The 22,256-nt window shown below is 37.3% G+C and overlaps 1 protein-coding gene across 18 annotated transcripts in view; it reads right to left on the bottom strand.

Annotated features, from left to right (window-relative positions):
• The window catches only part of LOC136830685 (calcium/calmodulin-dependent protein kinase kinase 1-like), a 426,905-nt gene that overhangs the window by 54,859 nt on the left and 349,790 nt on the right, over positions 1–22,256 (bottom strand). For all 18 annotated transcript variants that reach the window (XM_067090378.1, XM_067090380.1, XM_067090381.1 and 15 more), the window contains one exon: positions 14,031–15,228. In XM_067090378.1, coding sequence (XP_066946479.1) covers positions 14,031–15,228 — 1,198 coding nt within the window. The remainder of the gene's footprint in view (positions 1–14,030; positions 15,229–22,256) is intronic.

Below are 22,256 nucleotides of genomic sequence, written 5' to 3'. Positions count from 1 at the left end.
TTAACTCTTTCGATTTGGGGAATTCTTAAATATTTCTGCCAAAAATATAAGAGGGGAATTGCCAAGTATTTCCTGCCAGAAATATGAGATCGTTTTATAATAAAATGTTCCATTCAGTGACTGAGATTATGAAACTTACAACTGCCAGTAGCGGTAGAACCAAACAGAGTTGGGCAGAAAGGACATTTCCTTGCACTCAAGATCTTTGAGAGAGAGAGAGAGAGAGAGAGAGAGAGAGAGAGAGAGAGAGAGAGAGAGAGAGACTTATTCGACATCCATTAAAGATAAATAAATAGAACAAGAATGGTACCCATTCTACAATCATTAAAGAGAGAGAGAGAGAGAGAGAGAGAGAGAGAGAGAGAGAGAGAGAGAGAGAGAGAGAGAGGATGACACTCATTCAACATCCAAGAGAGAGAGAGAGAGAGAGAGAGAGAGAGACTCATTCGACATCCATTAAAGATAAATAAATAGAAAAAGAACGGTACCCATTCTACAACCATTAAAGTGAGAGAGAGAGAGAGAGAGAGAGCGAGAGAGGACGACACTCATTCAACATCCAAGAGAGATAGAGAGAGAGAGAGAGAGAGAGAGAGAGAGAGAGAGAGAGAGAGAGAGAGAGAGAGAGCTCTATCAGGCAGACCCCTACACCTCATCTTAATCACCATTAAAAGCCAGGTGAGATTTTCAGAACACCCGTTCCTTTTGTTCACCCAGGTGGAGAAAGTCGGCTTCAAAGGAAGATAAAAGTATCTGGCCGGATTCTTCAAAGAATTAATGTTATAATTAGCTTCCTTGGCCTGGCGAGTAGGTGTTCGATCTCTCTCTCTCTCTCTCTCTCTCTCTCTCTCTCTCATGCTATACTTTTCCAACCTCTACTTCTCTATATAGATATGGTTGCCCACTTTCTTTTCTATCTCTTCCTCTCATATACTATATTTTTCTCACCTCTATCTCTGTATATGGGCGTGTTTACCCATTTTCCAATCTCTCTCTCTCTCTCTCTCTCTCTCTCTCTCTCTCTCTCTCTCTCTCTCTCTCAGAGCATCTATTGCTTACTTCTCTTAATACATTCGTTTCTCTACTGCACATTTAATCCCCGACTCTCTCTCTCTCTCTCTCACTCTCTCTCTCTCTCTCTCTCTCTCTCTCTCTCTCTCTCTCTCTCTCTCTCTCCACTGTATCTTTTGCTCGTACCGCAAGACACCTTCAATATCTCCCCATCATTGCTGTGCACGGGTGGGCAACGGGGACGGATCAAATCCAATCAATCAATTTCTCGAGAACTGGTGAGAGGACACCAATCAAATTTTCGCCTCATTTTTACTCCGGTGCTCCTGACGGCGACTTCCAAACAAAGACAGGGTCCACCTTAATATTGAGAAGCAAGAGAGGTTTGTAAATATATAAGGTAATAATGGGGACTTCGAAAACAGGGAAATGATAATAGTGATGGAAAAAAAATGATAAATAATTTCTAATGTCACTTATTAATTATTTTTCTTTCTATTGTATATTTAGGTGGGAGATAACTAATAAAACATTCAATCTATTATTATTTCCTCGTTATCGAATCCCAGTTACCTTACGTCATAAACAAATAAGACTCGACAAGCTGGGAAATAAGGCTTGGACAAACATAAAATAAAAAAAGAACAAGAACTACAGATGTTACAAAATGACACCACAAAACTTATATAGCGAAAGAAAACGAGTAATGATAACAAAATGTTACCATTATCTTACCGCCACCCTTCGCTGAATTTATTGTTGAAAATAATGATGACACTAAAACCAAATTAAAAATAAAAAACTCCATAGTGTTTAAATATAATTCCGTTTGTCAGTAAAGAACAGTAGAGGCAATCAAAGCCCAACAGAGAATAAAATTAATAAAATTAATGGTTATAAAAGATCAATAGTGGAGAAAATGATTAATTATCATAGCTCAACAGAAAGAAAATTAAGGATGTCAATGGCCAACGGTTATCAAACCTAAAAGGTAAAGAAAACTAAAGGTTATCAACTCTCTACGTTTGAGGAAATTAAAGATTATCAAAGCTCAGTAACGTAAAAAATTAAAGGTTGTCAAAGCTCAACAGTAAAGAAAACTGGAGGTTATCAAAGCTCAACAGTAAATAAACTAATTATCGAAACTCAACAGTGAATAAAATAGAAGTTACCAAAGCCCAACGGTGATAACTAAAGTTTATCAAAGCTTAGCAGTGGAAAATTAAAGGTTATCAAAGCTCAACAGCGATAACCTAAAGGTTAACAAAAGCTCAACAGTTTAAAAACTAAAGGTTATCAAATTTCAACAGTGAAAAACTAAAAGTTATCAAAGTTTAACAGTGAAGAAAACTAAAGGTTATCAAAGCTCAACAGTTGAGGAAATCAAAGGTTATCAAAGCTCAACAATGAAAAAAATTAAAGGTTATCAAAGCTCAACAGTTGAAGAAATCAAAGATTATCATAAACCAACAATAAAAAAAAAAAAATTAAAGGCTATCAAAGTTCAAAGGTGAAGGAAACCAAAGGTTATCAAAGTTCAACAAGAAAGAACTCAAACGTTGCAAATACCTCAGCGAAGAACATTAAAGAATATTGAACTTCAGCGGCGAAGAAAATGAGAGATTATCAAACTTCAAAAGCGACGAGAATTGAAGATCGTTAGAGTTCAGCGGAGAAGAATATTAAACATTTCAAAACTCCGACGACCAATAGCGACTTGGGAATTTGCCAGAATTCAGGGTTCTGTCGCTGGAAATTTTGAGAAAAGAAAAAAAATACGATTTAAACTCAATCAAATACTCAGCCATTTCTTCCTTTTTCTTTTTATTACCATGGAGAAACCTCTCAAAAGGTGATCGTGCTGTTTCCTTCATCAAATCATTGCGAGAGAGAGAGAGAGAGAGAGAGAGAGAGAGAGAGAGAGAGAGAGAGAGAGAGAGAGAGAGAGAACGACGGTGACTGAATTATCATCGGATCCATTTCTTATAATACACTGCTTGTCATGCTTTGACCATTTTACGAAAACCATCACTGTAATAATTCCAATCAAAAAGTAGTTGAAATGTCTTGATAAGCCTTTTCTATGCCTCATTAAAATGCAGAAAGCAGCAGACCAACGGAATCGCAAACTAAGACACTCTATCAGTGGTCACATTAATAATGAGCGTGCTAAAAGTACACTGACAACTATAAATGCTCAGATATTCTTAAGGAATACTTCAAAAGGCAGCTGACTTGACTAACAAGTTTCTGGAGAGTCAAACAGCTTATGGGTTAAACCCAAAATTACAACAGAAAACAAAACAGAAGTGACATTTTAACCTTGATGAAATTAACATGTAGACAAATAAACACCACACAATATATGATCTATATAATCTATGACCAGATATAAATAAGAGTGTAACTTATGCAGCTGAAACGCAATGCTAAGCACGGCGTAAAAACTGAAGTATAAGAGCTTTCTCATCGGCTGAATAATTAGGTACCCATAATCAAATATTAATGTTAATTTCGTTATTGGTAAGAAATCTTGATGAAGAATCCCCCGGCAGAATGAAATATGTAAACCAAAGCCTAGAATACACACGTAATTTTCATATACTTCGGTCGAGAAAAATAACAAATTCATACTGACAGAATATAGAATGGGTATAAATATTCGATGTGAGAACAACATTAAATGGAAAATATAATGAAAAGAAATTTCAGATGATTCTGAATGTAACAGCAAGCATATAAAGATGAGTGAATTGGATGTTAGGGGAAAGAAATTCCCTATATGCGTTTAAGTGGATGACGAAAAATATAATTTTTAAAAATACATTTAAAAATTCCACAAATGTACAATTCCATTTTCCTATCAACGTCACGGACCAAAAACACTCTGGAATGCTTTTGCGTCAATGCGACCTTAAGGACGACCTTGTAAAGTATAAAAAAGAAAAGAAAATAAATGGAACTTTCTTATAAATCGTGGAGAAATCGACATCATTAACGTATGAAACCCAATGCAGTGGAATTTTACAAAAACAGAAGAATGTAGCTTTTCAAGTCCAGTTGAAAAACTACGATACATGACATGACATAAATATCTCTGCAGGCTGTATTTATTCTTATAACCATGTAAGCTCTTGAACACGAGAGAGAGAGAGAGAGAGAGAGAGAGAGAGAGAGAGAGAGAGAGAGAGAGAGAGAGAGAGAATATGCTAGACAACAGTAAATCCTATATAGGGTAACCCAAAAGGCAGACAAACTTTACAAGAATCTGTAAGGCAATGAATAAAAATGACCTAATTTTAGACCCGCTGCGAATTTAGGCAACAACCAGCTGCAGAGAGAGAGAGAGAGAGAGAAAGAGAGAGAGAGAGAGAGAGAGAGTGAAAACCAACTTATTCAAAAGATTCTTTTGGCAGGCAACGGCCCGGCAAACCAAGAATCACTTAACAGGGGGATGAAGCGATTCCCACCAGCGAATTCCAAGATTCCAGAACGATTCTAACACGTAGGTAGATATTTACGAGGAAAAAGGAAAAACAAAAAAAGACTGTGAACTTCGCCGTGAGAAATGGGTCGGGCTGAGGCAGCTGGATCTCGGATGGAGAAGATATAATGTATATCTGGAGGAGTAATTCCGGCGGGTGGGGAATTCTCGAACGGGCGCCGATTAGCCCCAGATGAGAGAGAGAGAGAGAGAGAGAGAGAGAGCTCACAATCAAAGAACGAGAAACACGATTAAATTGGAGAGAATGGAGGTCGTAACGACATGTCATTTTTGAAGGAGAGTGTCAAAGGAAGATGTAACAGGAAGATAGGCATTGACGATTTTAATGGTTTTCAAGGAAAAGGCAAAAGAAAACAAGTGAAAAATGCGCCGAAGTGTCTTCGGCGCAGTCGAATTTTCTGTACAGCGTATAATCAAGGCCACCAAAAATAGATCTACCTTTCGGTGGTCTCGGTATAATGCTGTATGAGCCACCGCCTATGAACCTTTAACCACGGCCTGGTGGTGGCCTGGCCTATATCGTTACCAGACGCACGATTATGGCTAACTTGAACCTTAAATAAAATAAAAACTACCGAAGCTAGAGGGCTGCAATTTGAAATGTTTGATGATTGGAGGGTGGATGATCAACAAACCAATTTACAGAGCTCTAGCCTCAGTAGTTTTTAAAATATGAGGGCGGAGAGAAAAAGTGTGGACGGACAGACAAAGCCGGCACAATAGTTTTCATCTACAGAAAACTAAAAAAGGTAGTCAATAACGAGAAATGTGTTAAACGTAAACGTAAAATAAAAATGGCTAATAATAAGGAAATAATTCTGAATGAAAAGGTAAAAGAAACAGCCAATAACGATATGTAATTTCCTAGAAAAAAGTAAAATAAATTTAATAACGAGGTTCTACTTTTGTTGGCGAGGCTAAAAGAAAAATACTACTAACAAGGACTTACCCTCTGAATAAAAAGGCGAACTATAAACGGCTAATAACGACCACTCAGCTATAAGAAAATCGTAAGATTAGATGGATAATACCGAGAAATTAGCTTGAAAAAAAAAAGTGGTTATTCAGGAGCAGTTCCTTGAACGTCAAGAATATCCCCCGTCAGTAATGCCGTCAGTGCACCTCATGCGGTGCACTGTAGGCATTACTTAACGTTCTTTGCAGCGTGCCTTCTGCCCCTAGCTGCAAGCCCTTTCGTTCCTTTTACTGTACCTCCTTCCGTATTCTCTTTCTTCCATCTTACCTTACTGATTCACAGTGCAACTGCTTTGAGGTTTTCCTCCTGTTACACCTTGTAACCCTTTTCCTGTCAATTTCCGTTTCAGCGCTGACTGACCTCATAGGTCCCAGTGCTTGGCCTTTGGCCTCAAGTCTATATTCAATTCAATTCAGGTCTAGAATACCTGCGGGACTGAAATTCAACAATAAAATAAAATTTGTTTCAAAAGTACGAAATATAAACAACGCGTAAATTTAACAATGTTCGCGATACTCTTCAACATTTCATTTGCACCATGCGACGTAATACTTACATTAGGGAGTCTAACAATCTAATTTGTTTGTTTCATAAGCCTTCTTACAGTACTTCAAATATACAAACGTTAGAAAGACAAGACACATTGTTATCTGAAGAAAAGTAACTATCTCCAAGGAAAGACGGCAGTCGGAGTCTTATTACGTACTATTTATACGAGGAAAGGGGAAAAATTTGCTTTATACTGATTTGACTTAAGATTATACTGCCTTCTCATATATCTATCAATCTATCTGTTTATCTATCTATCTCTATCTATCTATCTATATATGTGTATATATATAATACATTCATTTACTATGTAAACAAGATTTAGTAAAATATGCATTATATATGTATACCCATATATATATTATATAAGTATATATATGTGTGTATAAATACAGTATATATATATATATATATATATATATATATATATATATATATATATATACAGTATATATATATATATATATATATATATATATATATATATATATATATATATATATATATATATATATATATATATATATATAAAGATGTTATATAGAGAACGCCACTCAGCCCCAGTTAATGATATCAAGAAAAGGTCATTTATCTTCTTAGGAAAAGGCTTCCCCTAATTTCCAACCATCACCACCACCCCTACTACATTCCCTTGTTCCCTACGTAAGGAGAGAGAGAGAGAGAGAGAGAGAGAGAGAGAGAGAGAGAGAGAGAGAGAGAGAGAGAGAGAAGCCTTCTCAGCTTACCTTGTGTACTTTCAGAAGGCAAGTAATAATTTTCACAAGATCATATTGTACGTGGATGTAATTCTTGGGAACATACCCGGTCTATTAAAAATATTAAAAACAATCTCCACAAATAGACAGAACTAAGTTCGTATAATTAAAAAATCAATTGCTAAAAAGTTAAACGTTCGTAATAGAATGGTACAACCTCATTTAACAAAACTTTACATACGACTGAGCTAAAACAAGGTCATATCATTCTCCTGCGACGCGCAGGCGCATAGTGTGTTTCGCAAAAATGTCAACAAACAACTTGTTACACCATCAATACCCTTTACAAGACTGAACAAAAACAAAGATGTTCTCCATTGGCACGAATGGAAAAAGCAGGTGGAACTAATTAAATCTGCATAACACATAAAAAACTCTCAAAACATCGGATTCACACAAGAAAGACTGAACCAAAAAAAAAGATTCTCTCCATCGGCACGACTGGAAAAGCAAGTTGCGTAACATATCAAAAACTAAAAAAAAAAAAAAAAAAAAGTCATTTCAGTCAACGCCGGGATGACATTTCCGTGGATCTGCAAATGCTTCACTGACATAATGACAGTTGATTGATTGGATAAATACCCACCTACGTCCGGCCCTTCTAAGAGGCGCGAGTGTCAGTCACTTCTATGAAAGGCTTTTATGAATTATATGTAAAGCGTTCTGTTAAATACTTGTGGGATTCTTAAAGTTACGGATAGCTGCTCCATTGTACGTCAATTGAAGCGCGATCTGTGTTGGGTGCTTCCGGCTAGGACCGAAACATTGCATTCATGCAACACTGGGTATTATTTGTTTTAATTTTTCAATGTTCTTTTGGGGAGCCAATTTCATCAAGAATTTCATGTACAAAAGCTATGTTGGAGTTGATGGTTGAGTGGAAATTATACGGACCTACAAGCGTGTGTATCACTCTCTCTCTCTCTCTGTATATATATATATATATATATATATATATATATATATATATATATATATATATATATATATATATATATATACACACAAATCTTTTCAGTATAAGAAGGTGAGAAAGTTAGATGTTTTATATATACATACATATACATGTATATAAATTATTATACATATGCATATAAATAGATATGCATATATATAAATATTCATATATATATGCATATCTATATATATACATACATACATATATGTGTCTATACATAAAACATCTAAACTTTCTCTCACAATTCATATACCGGAAAAAGATTTGTATGTACAATACACATAGCATAAATACGCATTAAGATTATATTAATTACACCTGAACGCTCCATACCGACCAATGAAAAATAATCATCGGGAAAATAATTCATACCAATATTATATCCCTTAGTCAAAAATTCTACACCGGATACGCGAAGCTCAATTACCTATTTTCGTTTTTCGGAGCAATTTCAGAAAAATACTTTCATCAATAAATGGCAGACGAATTAGTCAGCTGGATCCGTTCGGAGTCTTCATTAATTTGTATAATGGCTTAATGGACTAGAGCTTTACTTTATTAAGAAGTCAAATATTGCACAGAATAACGAAATGATTATTCAATAAGCCTTCTTTGATTGTTTCGTCTTACTAAGAACGGAATACTGTGAAAAAATAACAAAATTGTGAAAAATGACAAAATATTACGAAAAAGGAGGCTAACTGGAAAAGTAGATAAATTGTTGCTCAGGGACGAATACACTGCTATAAATAAAAAAGGACAAAATGCTGAGATTAAAGAAGGTCCTAGTTTACATAAATCCTAGGAGAGATTCAAGTGTGTTTTGCATTTGGAAAATGATTGAGGTTCCTAAAAAAAAAATTATGGAAGAAAGGAGACATTTGAATCTGTATTTTTCTGCAAACGTTAAAATACTTATAGAAATCTCGACAGATATAGGGAAAATACTATAGAAAACGCTTGTGAAAAAAATATATGTATATATACTACGAATTAATTAATGATTAATTATTGTGGCTTTCTCGTCATATGACCTTATACCAAACGGGAATGTCTCTCTCTCTCTCTCTCTCTCTCTCTCTCTCTCTCTCTCTCTCTCTCTCTCTCTCTCTCTCTCTCTCTCTCTATATATATATATATATATATATATATATATATATATATATGAATCACCATTGCATATGAAAAAATATTTATATAATAATAACACCAGACAATCCCCGCCATTCTGAACGAAGAGCAGCACACCCAAGTGGGCCAAACCACTCCAGCCCCAAAACGGAGACCCGAGCACCAAACTTTGGTCATTCCATCATGGCTGCAGTGGCTACAATGGACACCCCCCCCAACTCCCTCTCTCCCTCCCTCCATCCATGACACACACCCCATCCCCCGCCCCCCCGGCTCCGACCATCCAGGCGTCGGAAAGTTCAAAGGTCAACCCGGAGTTTGGGATTGACCCTTTTCCAGCGGAAAGAGGAGCATTTATTAATATTTTTTTATTATAATTCGAATTACGGAGGCGAGGCGAGGCTCTTAACTTCATCGGACGTAAAAATGAAACTGCGTTTAAAGCTTTGCCCATTTGCAGGCATTTAGGGTGTGAGGAGAGCGAAAATTGCAATCAGTCCGGATTTCTCTCTCTCTCTCTCGTACCAATCTCATTCGTATTTTTTTAATGCTTGAATCGTTCTCTAATTTCACTTCTCTTCGTCGTGGTGACCTCTCTCTCTCTCTCTCTCTCTCTCTCTCTCTCTCTCTTTTCTCTCTCTCTCTCTCTCTCTCTCTCTCTCTTTCTTTGGTTTTAGGATACATGTGTGTAATATATATATATATATATATATATATATATATATACACACACACACATATATGTATACATATATACATATACTCGTATATACACACATGTAGGTGTATGTGTAAAAAATTCTCTCTCAACTGTATCTAGATGTACTCTCTCTCTCTCTCTCTCTCTCTCTCTCTCTCTCTCTCTCTCTCTCTCTCTCTCTCTCTCTCTCTCTCAGCAAAACGAAAAAAAAGTGTTATTTAAAAACTGCAAACCTGATTGAAATTCTAACGCCAATCGACCCTCGCCTAATGCGCTTTGTGCTGTAACGCCCAACAATTTGCGAATTTTTTACAAAATAATTTTTATGCCTCGCCGCTGTGAGAGAATGTTCAGGCCTCTAGCTCCATGGCGGAGAGAGAGAGAGAGAGAGAGAGAGAGAGAGAGAGAGAAATACATTTTAATGCATTTTAGATAAAGTTTTTTCCACACATAGATGTATCTGTATCTCATAACACACACACACACACACACATGTATGTATATATATATATATATATATATATATATATATATATATATATATATATATATATATATATATATATATATATATATATATATATTTCTCTTGTAATAAAATGAGAGAGAGAGAGAGAGAGAGAGAGAGAGAGAGAGAGAGAGAGAGAGAGAGAGAGAGAGAGAGAGAGAGAGAGGTCTCAGCGGCGAAGAGAAATGAAGTAAGGGAACGATTCAAACAATAAAATAGTACGAATCAGATTGAGAGAGAGAGAGAGAGAGAGAGAGAGAGAGAGAGAGAGAGAGAGAGAGAGACTGTGTGGGTGGGCTAGAACAGGACAGGAGCGGACGAGAGGAAAAATGTGCAAGAATATGGGTACGAGAAGCAAGAGCGTGCGATAAAAGAGGGAGAAGAAAATAATAGTGAGAAAGGATGAGTCAGTGAGGCGGATTACATGTACAAGAGGTGTACGGTCAGGTACAAAAGCAGTAAGGAATATATTGGAGAGAGAGAGAGAGAGAGAGAGAGAGAGAGAGAGAGAGAGAGAGAGAGAGAGAGAGAGAATCACAACTAAAACGACGCTAGTTACTGCAAACGACCTAGACTTCGGAATTGTATAAATTAATCAAAGCATTCGGATGCTTGCAATTTCCCCCCCCCCCGAGTATTTCATTCTCGCTTTTACGGTCGCGGGTGGGAAAAAATCTAATTGCCAAATTAACATTCAATTACAGACTAGACCAGACCCGTCGTTATAATAACTCCGATGACGATTTCGCTAAATGGTTCCTAAACGTCATTAGTATCTGATTAAAAGTATGCATTAAATAATTTAACCAGTTAAAATGCATACGCGTTTTACGCAAGGAATATTATTTCTGTCATCCATAAAAACTGTTAATGCACATTGCAATTGAATAGTACGTTATAAATCTTAGATATATATATATATATATATATATATATATATATATATATATATATATATATATATATATATATATATATATATGTATATATATATCCTCAGTAAAAAATAAGGTAAATAAGTCCAATTTTCATATGAGGCAAATCAGCAATTCTAAAATAGGTTAAATGTACACAATCTTTAAACACACTCTTCAGTTCATAATCATCAAACTAAAATACATCATACCCAAAGCTTGTACGTATAACGCATTTGCATTTTAAATATCTAATGATACATAACTTTTCCTCGCTGCTTAAGGTTGATGGCCAAACTTGTTTATATTCCCGAATCTCATCAAAACTTAAGTGCAACCCAACGCATGCTTCGTCTTCAAAATCGATTCGCCATGCTTTGTTTGTCCAAGAAGGAAAACAAAGCCTTCCACACGAGGTGAAAATATTTGTATTAGCTCTGGCACAGTGTGATCGAAATATGTAAAATATATCGGTGCTTACAGGTGAGTTATTTATTTTAATGTTATCTAAATTTGATTTTACAACTTGTATTAAACAGACGGACGTAAAATAAAAATATATCAGGAACACGTTTATGTCACTCAAATTCATGAACGCAATCTTGATATTAGAGATTCAATGCTACCCTCCCTAGTTATTAAATGCAAGAAGCTATATGAAAACGACACACACACACACACACACACACACACCACACACACAGTTATTAAATATATATATATATATATATATATAATATATATATATATATATATATATATATACATAAGGAACAAGTAAAAAATTGGTCGAAGTCTCTCCGGCGCAATCGAGTTTTCTGTACAGCCGCTACAGAGTATAATCAAGGCCACCGAAAATAGATCTATCTTTCGGTGGTCTCTGTTAATGCTGTATGAGCCGCGGCCTATGAAACTTTAACCACGGCACGGTGGTGGTCTGTCCTATATCCTTGCCAGAAGCCCGATTATGGCTAACTTTAATTAACCTTAAATAAAATAAAAACTACTGAGGCTAGAGGGCTGCAATTCGGTATGTTTGATGATTGGAGGGTGGATGATCAACATACCAATTGCAACCCTCTAGCCTCGGTGGTTTTTAAGATCTGAGGGCGGACAGACAAAGTGCGGACGGACAGACAAAGCCGGCGCAATAGTTTTCTTGTACAGAAAACTAAAACACCAACCTCAAACAGATATTAAAACATCATCAGTACCCTAAGGCTGTCATTTTTTCTCTTATCTTACTCGAAGGTATCAAAAACCACATTGGAAAAAGACTGATATTTAAGGCGATAACCCATTTACATGTTAATATCTAAGTTCTTCTACTATCTTCCCTAAGTTTTACAAAACTATTCTATAAAAAGACAGATTTGTAAATAGACGATAACCCATTTACATGTAAATCTCACTGTTTTAATGTCAGCCTTTTTCAACCTTCTCTAGGCACTGAATATAAACAAAACAAAAATGAAAAGACGGAACGTGAAATGAATTCCATATCATCAATATGGTAATAATTAACAGCTATTCCAGACTCGTTTCTCTGAATTCTTTTCCCCTAAGGCTTTGAAACCGTAACTGAATCGTCGAATTACATAAAAAACCGTTCTATGTAATTTTATCATGAATAATACATCATCAGACTCAAACCTGTCATCTATTCTCCTCTTACTCTTTCCTTTCAGCTTTGAAAACTATATTTGGAAAAGATGAATTTACACAAGTGCCACAAAAGTGGGGGACATTTATCCCCAGATTAAGTATTTGGCAACGAAGAATTAAGTAAAACACCGTAAGGGCAAAAAGAATATAAATGATTAATAAAATTATACAAGAATGAATAACAATCAAGTTTTATAAACATAAATAAAAAAATAATTTTAGCGTGAATAAGCATCATCAAACTGGAATCTGCCTTCTAATATTCTCTCGCAATTCCTTCCATTTTTGAAAAGTATATTGGAAAAAGAGTAATGTACACAAGTACCTCAAAGAGAGGCAACATTATTCTCAGATTAAGTATTTGGGCGATAAAATTAATTTTAGCATGAATTAACATTATCAGACTAAAAAAGCTGTCTTCTAATATTCTCGCGCAATTCCTTCATTTACGAAACGCATATTGACAAAAGACGAATGCGCATAAGTATACCACAAAATGAAGCAACATTATTCTCAGATTAAGTATTTGGGCAACAACGATCATTTTAGCATGAATGAACATTATCAAACTAAAAGCTGCCTTCTAACATTCTCTCGCAATTCCTTCATTGACGAAAAGCATCCGGGCAAAAGACGAAAGTACACAAATACCGCAAAAGTAAGGAACATTATCTCCAGAGTAGGTCAACACTCCGAGAGATTAAAAAGCCACCGCCTCCTTTAAAATAAAATTCTCCAACGCTCCAATCCCTCCGGAATGATGAAAGGAGACCGTTCGTTAATTATGTAAAGGCGGGAGATGACGTAGAGGCTCCTTCATTAAATCTGGCTTAATTGAATAACCGAGAGCTTAGAATAAGGTTCCTAACGAGTTCTGTAGAAAGCTCCGATCTCTAAATTGAACGCTATTTGTGTTTCGGGAAAGTAAAAGGATGATGATTGGCTTGAATTACGTAAACTGATGAACGATTAGGAATAAGTGTCTATATATTATTTTGGGGAAGAATTTATTATAGTTGTTAGGAAAATGAAAATGGTGTCAAAAATGTTATGAAAATGGTGTCAAAAATCTTCAGAGAGAGAGAGAGAGAGACTGATTTATGGTGACTAAAAATGGCGTCACAACATCTACGTTATCGACGCAGGAGAGAGAGAGAGAGAGAGAGAGAGAGAGAGAGAGAGAGAGAGAGAGAGAGAGAGAGAGATTACTGATTATTCTGAAAAGGTAAACATCAATATCTTAACCTTCCTTGATGTTATACTAGCACATTACATGGAACTAAATACCACCCCACTTGTGGATACCAGAGAAAGTAAAATCCTCCAAGGGAACTCACCTGCCCGATGGCTTCTTTGAGCTTGTACTGATTGAGCTGGGTGTATTCGCCGTTCTTCTCGATGCTGACCCGCCTCGACTCCTTCAGCGGTCTACGCCTCAGCCTCGGGGAGGAGCAAGGAGACCCGTAGGGCGAGAAGGGCACGTTGGGGTAGATGGGCCTGTCTCCCATGTTGACGCTCTTGGACTGGATCAGCCGCGCGATGTGCGTCCCCCGTCGGGAGGAGACCGTGGGGTTCCCCCCAGCCGAATGGGCGTAGGTGGGGCCGTTTTCGTCCACGGAGGCGGACCGGATGTTCGCCAGGGATCCCCTCTCCACCAGGGAGTTGACGCGGGACAACTGCCGCAGTTCCTCGCACACGTCCTTGCCCGGCTTGTATTCGGTGAAGCTGGTGCCGTCGCCTCCGGGCGTCGGGATGGCTATCGTCTTGGGGAACTCGCCGGTGAACAGGCTCGCCGTCGGGGTGGCGTTGCTGCCGCCGACGCCCATGTTGGGCGGGAACACGATGATCTTCTCGCTCACGTCTGGGTTTTCTACGGGAGGGGGTGCGGCACTGGGGGCAATTCTACCGCCTCCTACTCCTACTCCTCCTCCTCCTCCTCCTCCTCCTCCTCCATCACTGTTCTTAGTTCCTCCTCCTCCTTCTTGACTATTTACAACCGACGAACTATCTGTTTTGGCGGAGGGGCTAATACTCAGCGCAGCGGTCGCGTCAACTACGCTATCGGCATCTTTGTTATTCAATTTATTACACTCACCATTATGCCAACGGTTGTCCTTACTATCTGAATGAACACTAGGGGTCGTTTTGGAAGGGCAGCCCGAAGGGACGTCGCTCCCCTGCGAAGGCGCCCTTGGAGAGGAAGAAGAAGAAGTAGTAGTAGTAGCAGTAGTAATAATTGTGGTAGCTGACGTATTTTTAATTTCCGACGGTGCCGACGGAGTGTTTAGAACCGTACCAGAGGGAGACTTGGGCTGGATAGGTCGCCGCTCCCCCGGCGCGAGTTCCCCTGGAGTGGTGGAGTCCTTCCTGAAGTACCCCTGGTCGTGGCTGGGGATGTCGTCGCGGAAGGACGCTGTGGGATGATGCGGGCGTTTGACGGCGGCCACCACCCCGCCCGGCATTCCGGAGGGGACGTTGCTGCAGCCGCCATTGTTTGTACCGCTTCCATCGCACTCCACGTCTATCGCCGAATGCCTGCAGGAGAGAGGAAAACAAGAAGGGTTAGGGAGAATTAAATTATCCTGTTAAGTAATCGTGTATCTTTTCCTCTTACAAAGTAACTGTTATCGAGTCAAATTGAGAAAATTAATTCAGAGAATGGTATACTGTTTACAAACCAATATTTAAAGTTGATCTTCATCTCTGGAAAAGTCATGCCAAATCATTTGATGTGGTTTGCTTAACAAAACGTCAAATAAAAAAAATGAAAAACGATTATAATGAATTACAATCAACAAAACTGCACACTCCGTTTTTGAAAAAAAAAATGAAATCAGTATGCATGACGTAAGAAATTAAACAATTTAGATCTTAAGTTATTTAAAAACTCAAGAAATATTTGTTGATACGCATTTTAAGAAATCACAAACCATGCAAAGTCAGTTTTAATACATACACATGACATTATGCTTATAGATGTAACCTACTGTAGTTTGATACATATACAAAAAAAATTATTCATAAACTTGTATGTAATATTTTTTATCTGAATCCTAGATTTAAATTTGCAAAATATTTCGCTCGTTTATTATTAGTTTCGTGACGCAAAAATGGCCCCATAGGCACTTACTAATAAGTATATCTAAAACTATACTAGAACAAGGTGGATAAACTTTCTCCCCCCCCAAAAGACATTAAATGACCAAACAATTAAAAATTGATACCTATTATGTATCATCGTTCCATATTTATGTATTCCAGTCTATTATCAAAATTTGGTCGCCTTGTCTCAGTAGTCTTCAAGACACCTGTAGGTTGGCTTACCACTTCAACACCCATTACAGTTCAGACATCCATCAGTTATCGTTCCACCATCCATTGCAGTTTAATTTTGCAACATCCATCACGTTTTATCACTGCAACATCCATTAAAGTTTACCTAAAACATCGTTACAGTTTTCCATTGTAAGAGCCATTCAGTTTACCACTGCAATATTCATTACCATTTCCTAATGCAAAACCCGTTTTATTGACATGGCCGCCGCACAGAAACACACACACACATATGTATACATAGTGTGTGTGTGGAGTCTGGTATCCAAGCTACACAAATATCAATGCTTAATTACCATAGGACTTTCCCAGTCATTCATGCAAACGCTTCAGAGCGTAACGCAGCGACTTACTCCTAATTCCCAGCCAGGTAAGATAAACAGGAGGCCATAGAGAATAATCCAAGACGTCAAGGAGGAGGAGGAGGAGGAGGAGGAGGAGGAAGAGGAAAAGGAGGGGGAGGAGCAGCAGCAACAGAAGGAAGAGAAAAGAAGAGCAGCAACAGAAGAAGAAGAAGAAGAAGAAGGAGGAGGAGGAGGAGGAGGAGGAGGAGGAGGAGGAGGAAGGAGCAGCAGCAGCAGCAGCAGCAGCAGCAGCAGCAGCAGCAGAAGCAGCAGCAGAAGAAGAAGGAGGAGGAGGAGGAGGAGGAGGAGGAGGAGGAGGAGGAGGAGGAGGAGGAGGAGGAGGAGGAGGAGGAGGAGGAAATGCGTAAACGGCTGAATACCGGTCGTTCTGGCGTAGTGTTCCGAGAGAGCGAACGCAAGCAGCTTCGCGTCTAGAGAGAGAGAGATCTCCTCGAGAAATGATTAATGCATGAGAGGACCCAAATTGAATCCGTTATGCAAGCCCAGAGGCCGTAATCCATCACCGGAAATTCATTAAACACCATTCACGGCGGATCGCCGCATCGGCGAGCATTACAGTTAATAACGGGGCATCGCAACGAATTCCCTGACAACTCCCGTTAATTAATAACGGTGGATGCTGATGTACAGAAGAACGAATGAATTACTGAATAGTGAAATAAATACACTGAATGGTTTTAGGCATTCATGGGAGATTCCTGGAGGATCAAGTTTAGTTTCCGGAGAGAGAGAGAGAGAGAGAGAGAGAGAGAGAGAGAGAGAGAGAGAGAGAGAGAGAGAGAGGGGGGGTCGTCGGTCGAAAAAAATGGCGAGAAAAAACGGTCTAAATCCTGGGGGAGAGAGAGAGAGAGAGAGAGAGAGAGAGAGAGAGAGAGAGAGAGAGAGAGAGAGAGAGAGGGGGATTCGCTCGGTGGAAAAAAATGGAGAGAAAAAAAGTCTAAATCCTGGGGAGAGAGAGAGAGAGAGAGAGAGAGAGAGAGAGAGAGAGAGAGAGAGAGAGAGAGAGAGAGAGAGGGTGAATTGTATTGGTGGAACAAAAATGCCATGAGAAAGAAAAGCATCCTAACTCCTGTAAAGAGAGAGAGAGAGAGAGAGAGAGAGAGAGAGAGAGAGAGAGAGAGAGAGAGAGAGAGAGAGAAAATTAACGAGGACTAAATGATCCAAAGGCGGTGGGGAGGAGGGGTCCGGATCAAGCGTTACAGGTAAATATAAAGCTTAAATGGCCCAGATAAACCCACGAGTATTTATGAATGGCTACGCTAAAGAAAGATGACAGGTATCTGAAAACGTCGTTTGCGGGAATTTACTATTTATTAATGATTTCAGGGAAGGCTCATTCATAATCCGTTCGCGAGATTAATGATGAATCATCGTCCTTTTTCTCAAGTTATGAGGGGAGATTAATTGGACTTTTTCGTGCTTCAGCTTGAGAGAGAGAGAGAGAGAGAGAGAGAGAGAGAGAGAGAGAGAGAGAGAGAGAGAGAGAGAGAGTTGAAGCTGGAAAAAAATTTTCCCATGACAGAGAGAGAGAGAGAGAGAGAGAGAGAGAGAGAGAGAGAGAGAGAGAGAGAGAGAATTGAAGCTGGAAGAAAAATTTTCCCATGACATAGAGAGAGAGAGAGACTTTGGTAATTGGAAGAAAACAACTCCCCACGTGAGAAAGAGTATAACTGTCTGCGTATTTTGGAAGTCAAGTGGCATTTAACGCAAGGTAAAAACTCCCAAAAAAAAAAAAAAAAAAACACACACACACACACCAGGAACGACGCATCTTTAAAAAAAAAAAAAAGAAGAGAGACCTATCCCACGAAAAAAAAAAACCTCTCTCCTTTTCAAGCTGCAAACAGACTCCTGAATGTTCTCCACAGCTGTACTCTTCCCACCAACACAGTGAATTCTGAATGATTCGCGTGTCATCCTTCAAACTTCAAAATGGGTCCGTCTATCTTGGACACCCCGGGTGATAGTTCAGACGGGTTTTCTTCTTCGTGGCGAAAGACGGCGAACTAAAGATATATATATATATATATATATATATATATATATATATATATATATATATATATATATATATATATATATATATATATATATATATATATATATATATATGTAGAATCTACTGGTCACTTTTGCCAGACGCATATGTAATTCTAATAGCCACGATGCCCTCTTAACTACATATATGTATAAGTGCGGACAGAATGAAGTGCGGACGGACAGACAAAGCCTGCACACTAGTTTTTTCTTACAGAAAACTAAAAAAGGAATTGCACTGAACACACAAGTAATGGGAGAAGAGACATCGCAGCTGCTCCGCATGAAATTCAGGGGTAAAAATAACGAGAGATCTCTTCCTGGAAAACCAGTGCGACTATCCACTTTAAACATCTTATGAAAATCTAATGAGGAGGAATGTCGGTAAAAGAAAAAGGAAGCTCGGTTAGGGAGGAGGAGGAGGAGGAGGAGGAGGAGGAGGAGGAGGAGAGAGGAGGAAGAAGAGGAGGAGGAGGAGGAGGAGGAGGAGGATGGGAGGGAAGAAGAAGAAGAAGAAGAAGAAGGAGGAGGAGGGAAGAAGGAAGAAGAAGAGGAGGAGGAGGAGGAGGAGGAGGAGGAGGAGGAGGAGGAGGAGGAGGAGGAGGAGGAGAAGGAAGAAGAAGAAGAAGAAGAAGAAGAAGAAGAAGGAGGAGGAGGAGGAGGAGGAGGAGGAGGAGGAGGAGGAGGAGGAGGAGGAGGAGGAGGAGGGAGGAAGGGCGGGAGGGAGGAGGAGGAGGAGGAGGAGGAGGAGGAGGAGGAGGAGGAGGAGGAGGAGGAGGAGGAGGATGGAGGGAGAAGGGGAGGGATAGGAAGAAGCCCAACGAAACGTGAGGCTCCTCCGCAGATGGTGCTTGACTTTTTGGGGCGAAAAGGTTAAAGGTCAGACAGAATACACAGATCTCGTCCTCGGGAAAGTCTTGACCATTATCCCGTCTAGAGCATCGTTACTTGCCTTCCCTCCTCACCATTGTCCTCACCATCACGTTTCCTCATCATCTTGATATTCATGATGATGGTGATGAAGATGATGATGATGATGGTGCTTTCGGGAATGACGGTGCTCGGATCCGTTCAGTGGGGATGGGAATCTTTCCTAGATTTCGGTAAGGTGTCTATGTCGACAGAGACGTGTGTGTTTTATCGCTCGGTAAATATTGAGGTAAAATAAAATAAAATACTGAGATAAAATAAAATAAAATATTGAGATGAAATAAAATATTGAGATGATATAAAATACTGAGATAAAATAAAATATTGAGATAAAATGCAATACTGAGATGAAATAAAATATTGAGATAAAATAAAATAAAATATTGAGATAAAATAAAACATTGAGATAAAATAAAATAAAATATTGAGATAAAATAAAATATTGAGATGAAATAAAATAAAATAAAATATGTTGATATAAAATAAAATAATATATTGGGATAAAAAACACTGAGATAAAATAAAATAAAATATTATGATAAAATAAAATACAATATTGATAAAATAAAATACTGAGATAAAATAAAATAAAATATTGAGATAAAATAAAAAATTTCAGATAAATTGACATATTGAGATAAAGCAAAATATTGAGATGAAATAAAATATTGATAAAATAAAATAAAATAACTTATTGAGATCAAATAAAATGTTGAGAAGAAATAAAATAAAATACTGAGATAAAATAAAATAAAATAAAATATATTTTCGATACAACGAACAGTTCCGCTTGGAGGAGACCATATGGACAAAGTTGCTGTGGTTCCACCATGGAGCAAATATTGAAGGAGGAGGAGATAGCATTTTCCGGACGATGAGTGAGGAAAAAGTAGATCTAATAAGTTTTCTCCACTCTTGAGTTTGCTTACATTCACAGAGAACAATTAAAAATAAAATTATTCTTGTAGAAATAATATATAAAAAAAAGATACTACGATAAATAACGGTGTCAGTTGTTACCGAAAACATTCTTCAACTTATATGAAGAGAAGACAGAAACTTATCACAAGAGGATGCAGTGGTGCAAATGGACTTTGGCTAATTGTACACACACACACACACACACACACACACACACACACACATCATATATATATATATATATATATATATATATATATATATATATATATATATATATATATAGTCTTTTCCCCTCAAACTTTATACAAAAATGCTTTTCGAAATGTATTAAATTGCTCTTACAGGTTGTTTAAGCGTTTTGGATAGTTAAAAGTGGTGTTCATTGACCGTAGACTGTCTAACTTGTAAACCATAAATATTGGATGCAGCACAATAGGATTATGACTGTTCTAGGAGTCTTCTTTAGAAAGCGATATCACATCAAATACAGTTGATAAATTTTCCCAAAGTCATATCATATTTTTTTTAACGTAGTATCCTATACGTTATGATAGTTGAAAAATTATAATGGTAATATATATGTATATATATAGAAATATACATATATATACTATATATTATATATATATAAATAAATAAATAAATATTATATATATATATATATAAATATATATATATATATATATATATATATATATATATATATATATATATATCTTCAACAACTGGTTCATTTAGTAAAATGGCAATAAATATTACGAGAGACAACAAACAGAAACAAACTTAAAAAATGAACAAACTTAAACGATTTTATCAACGCAAAAGTGCACATACCACATCAACATTAAAAAGAGAGAGCGAGACAGAACTAAATACCCTCTTTCACAAAGAAAGCGAACGTCTGCCTTCCCCAAACGTAGCAGCAGTGTGACACGAGAGACCGAAATCCCTCCGTAATTGGTATTCCTCCAGTGCCAGATTCCCCTGCTCCGGTGGCTTTTCAACAGAGCCGATGATGGCTCCCGTTTCTGCGATTCCACCTCTCCTCTCAATGACGCTCTTTCCAGAGCTGTTTCTAAAGGGAAAGTCTCCGATTTTTTTTTTTTTATAATTTTTCTTAATGGCAGTCTTATGTACTCTCTCTCTCTCTCTCTCTCTCTCTCTCTCTCTCTCTCTCTCTCTCTCTCTCTCTCTCTCTCTCTCTTATGCTACGTTCGATTTTTTAAAATAACTTTTTTTTATACTGTTTTCCATATTTATGTTTGTTGTTTTTCTACTTTTTCGTTTTTCTAAATGTCACTTTTATAACTTTCACATACTTTCTTCGCTTTTCTAAATACCATATTTTATACTTTTCTAACATATTTTTTAACTTTCGTAAATTACGTTTTAAAATTTCTCCTACTTTCTTTAACTTATGTAAACGACTATTTCATAATTTTATCCTATTTTAAATTTTCTAAATGACTTGTTTTAAAATTTTTCCTACCTTTTCCGTTATTTTAATAACACGCTTTAAAATTCTCTCTTCTGTTACTGACAATATTGAGTCGTTTTTGCTTTCTTAAACTATAATTGTTTCCTTGTATTTTAGCTCTGTTTAATGACATTCTATTATTTTCGCTTTCCTAAGTGAAAGTCTGTCGTTATGTGCAGTCAATTAAGTGACATTTCTGTTACACACACACACACACACACACACACACACACACACACATATATATATATATATATATATATATATATATATATATATATATATATGTGTGTGTGTGTGTGTGTGTGTGTGTGTGTGTGTGTATAAATATATATGTGTGTATATATATTATATATATTATATATAAATAAATAAATATATATATATATATATAGCATACATAATATATATATATATATATATATATATATATATATGTATATATATATATATATATATTATAACCCTATCACTACTTCTTAACTAGCGTACGAAAT

Source organism: Macrobrachium rosenbergii, chromosome 47 (genome assembly GCF_040412425.1).
Source record: "Macrobrachium rosenbergii isolate ZJJX-2024 chromosome 47, ASM4041242v1, whole genome shotgun sequence".
Taxonomy (NCBI): Eukaryota; Metazoa; Arthropoda; class Malacostraca; order Decapoda; family Palaemonidae; genus Macrobrachium; species Macrobrachium rosenbergii.
The sequence above is the reverse complement of the archived record's forward strand: the minus strand, read 5'-3'. Positions and strand labels throughout refer to the sequence as shown.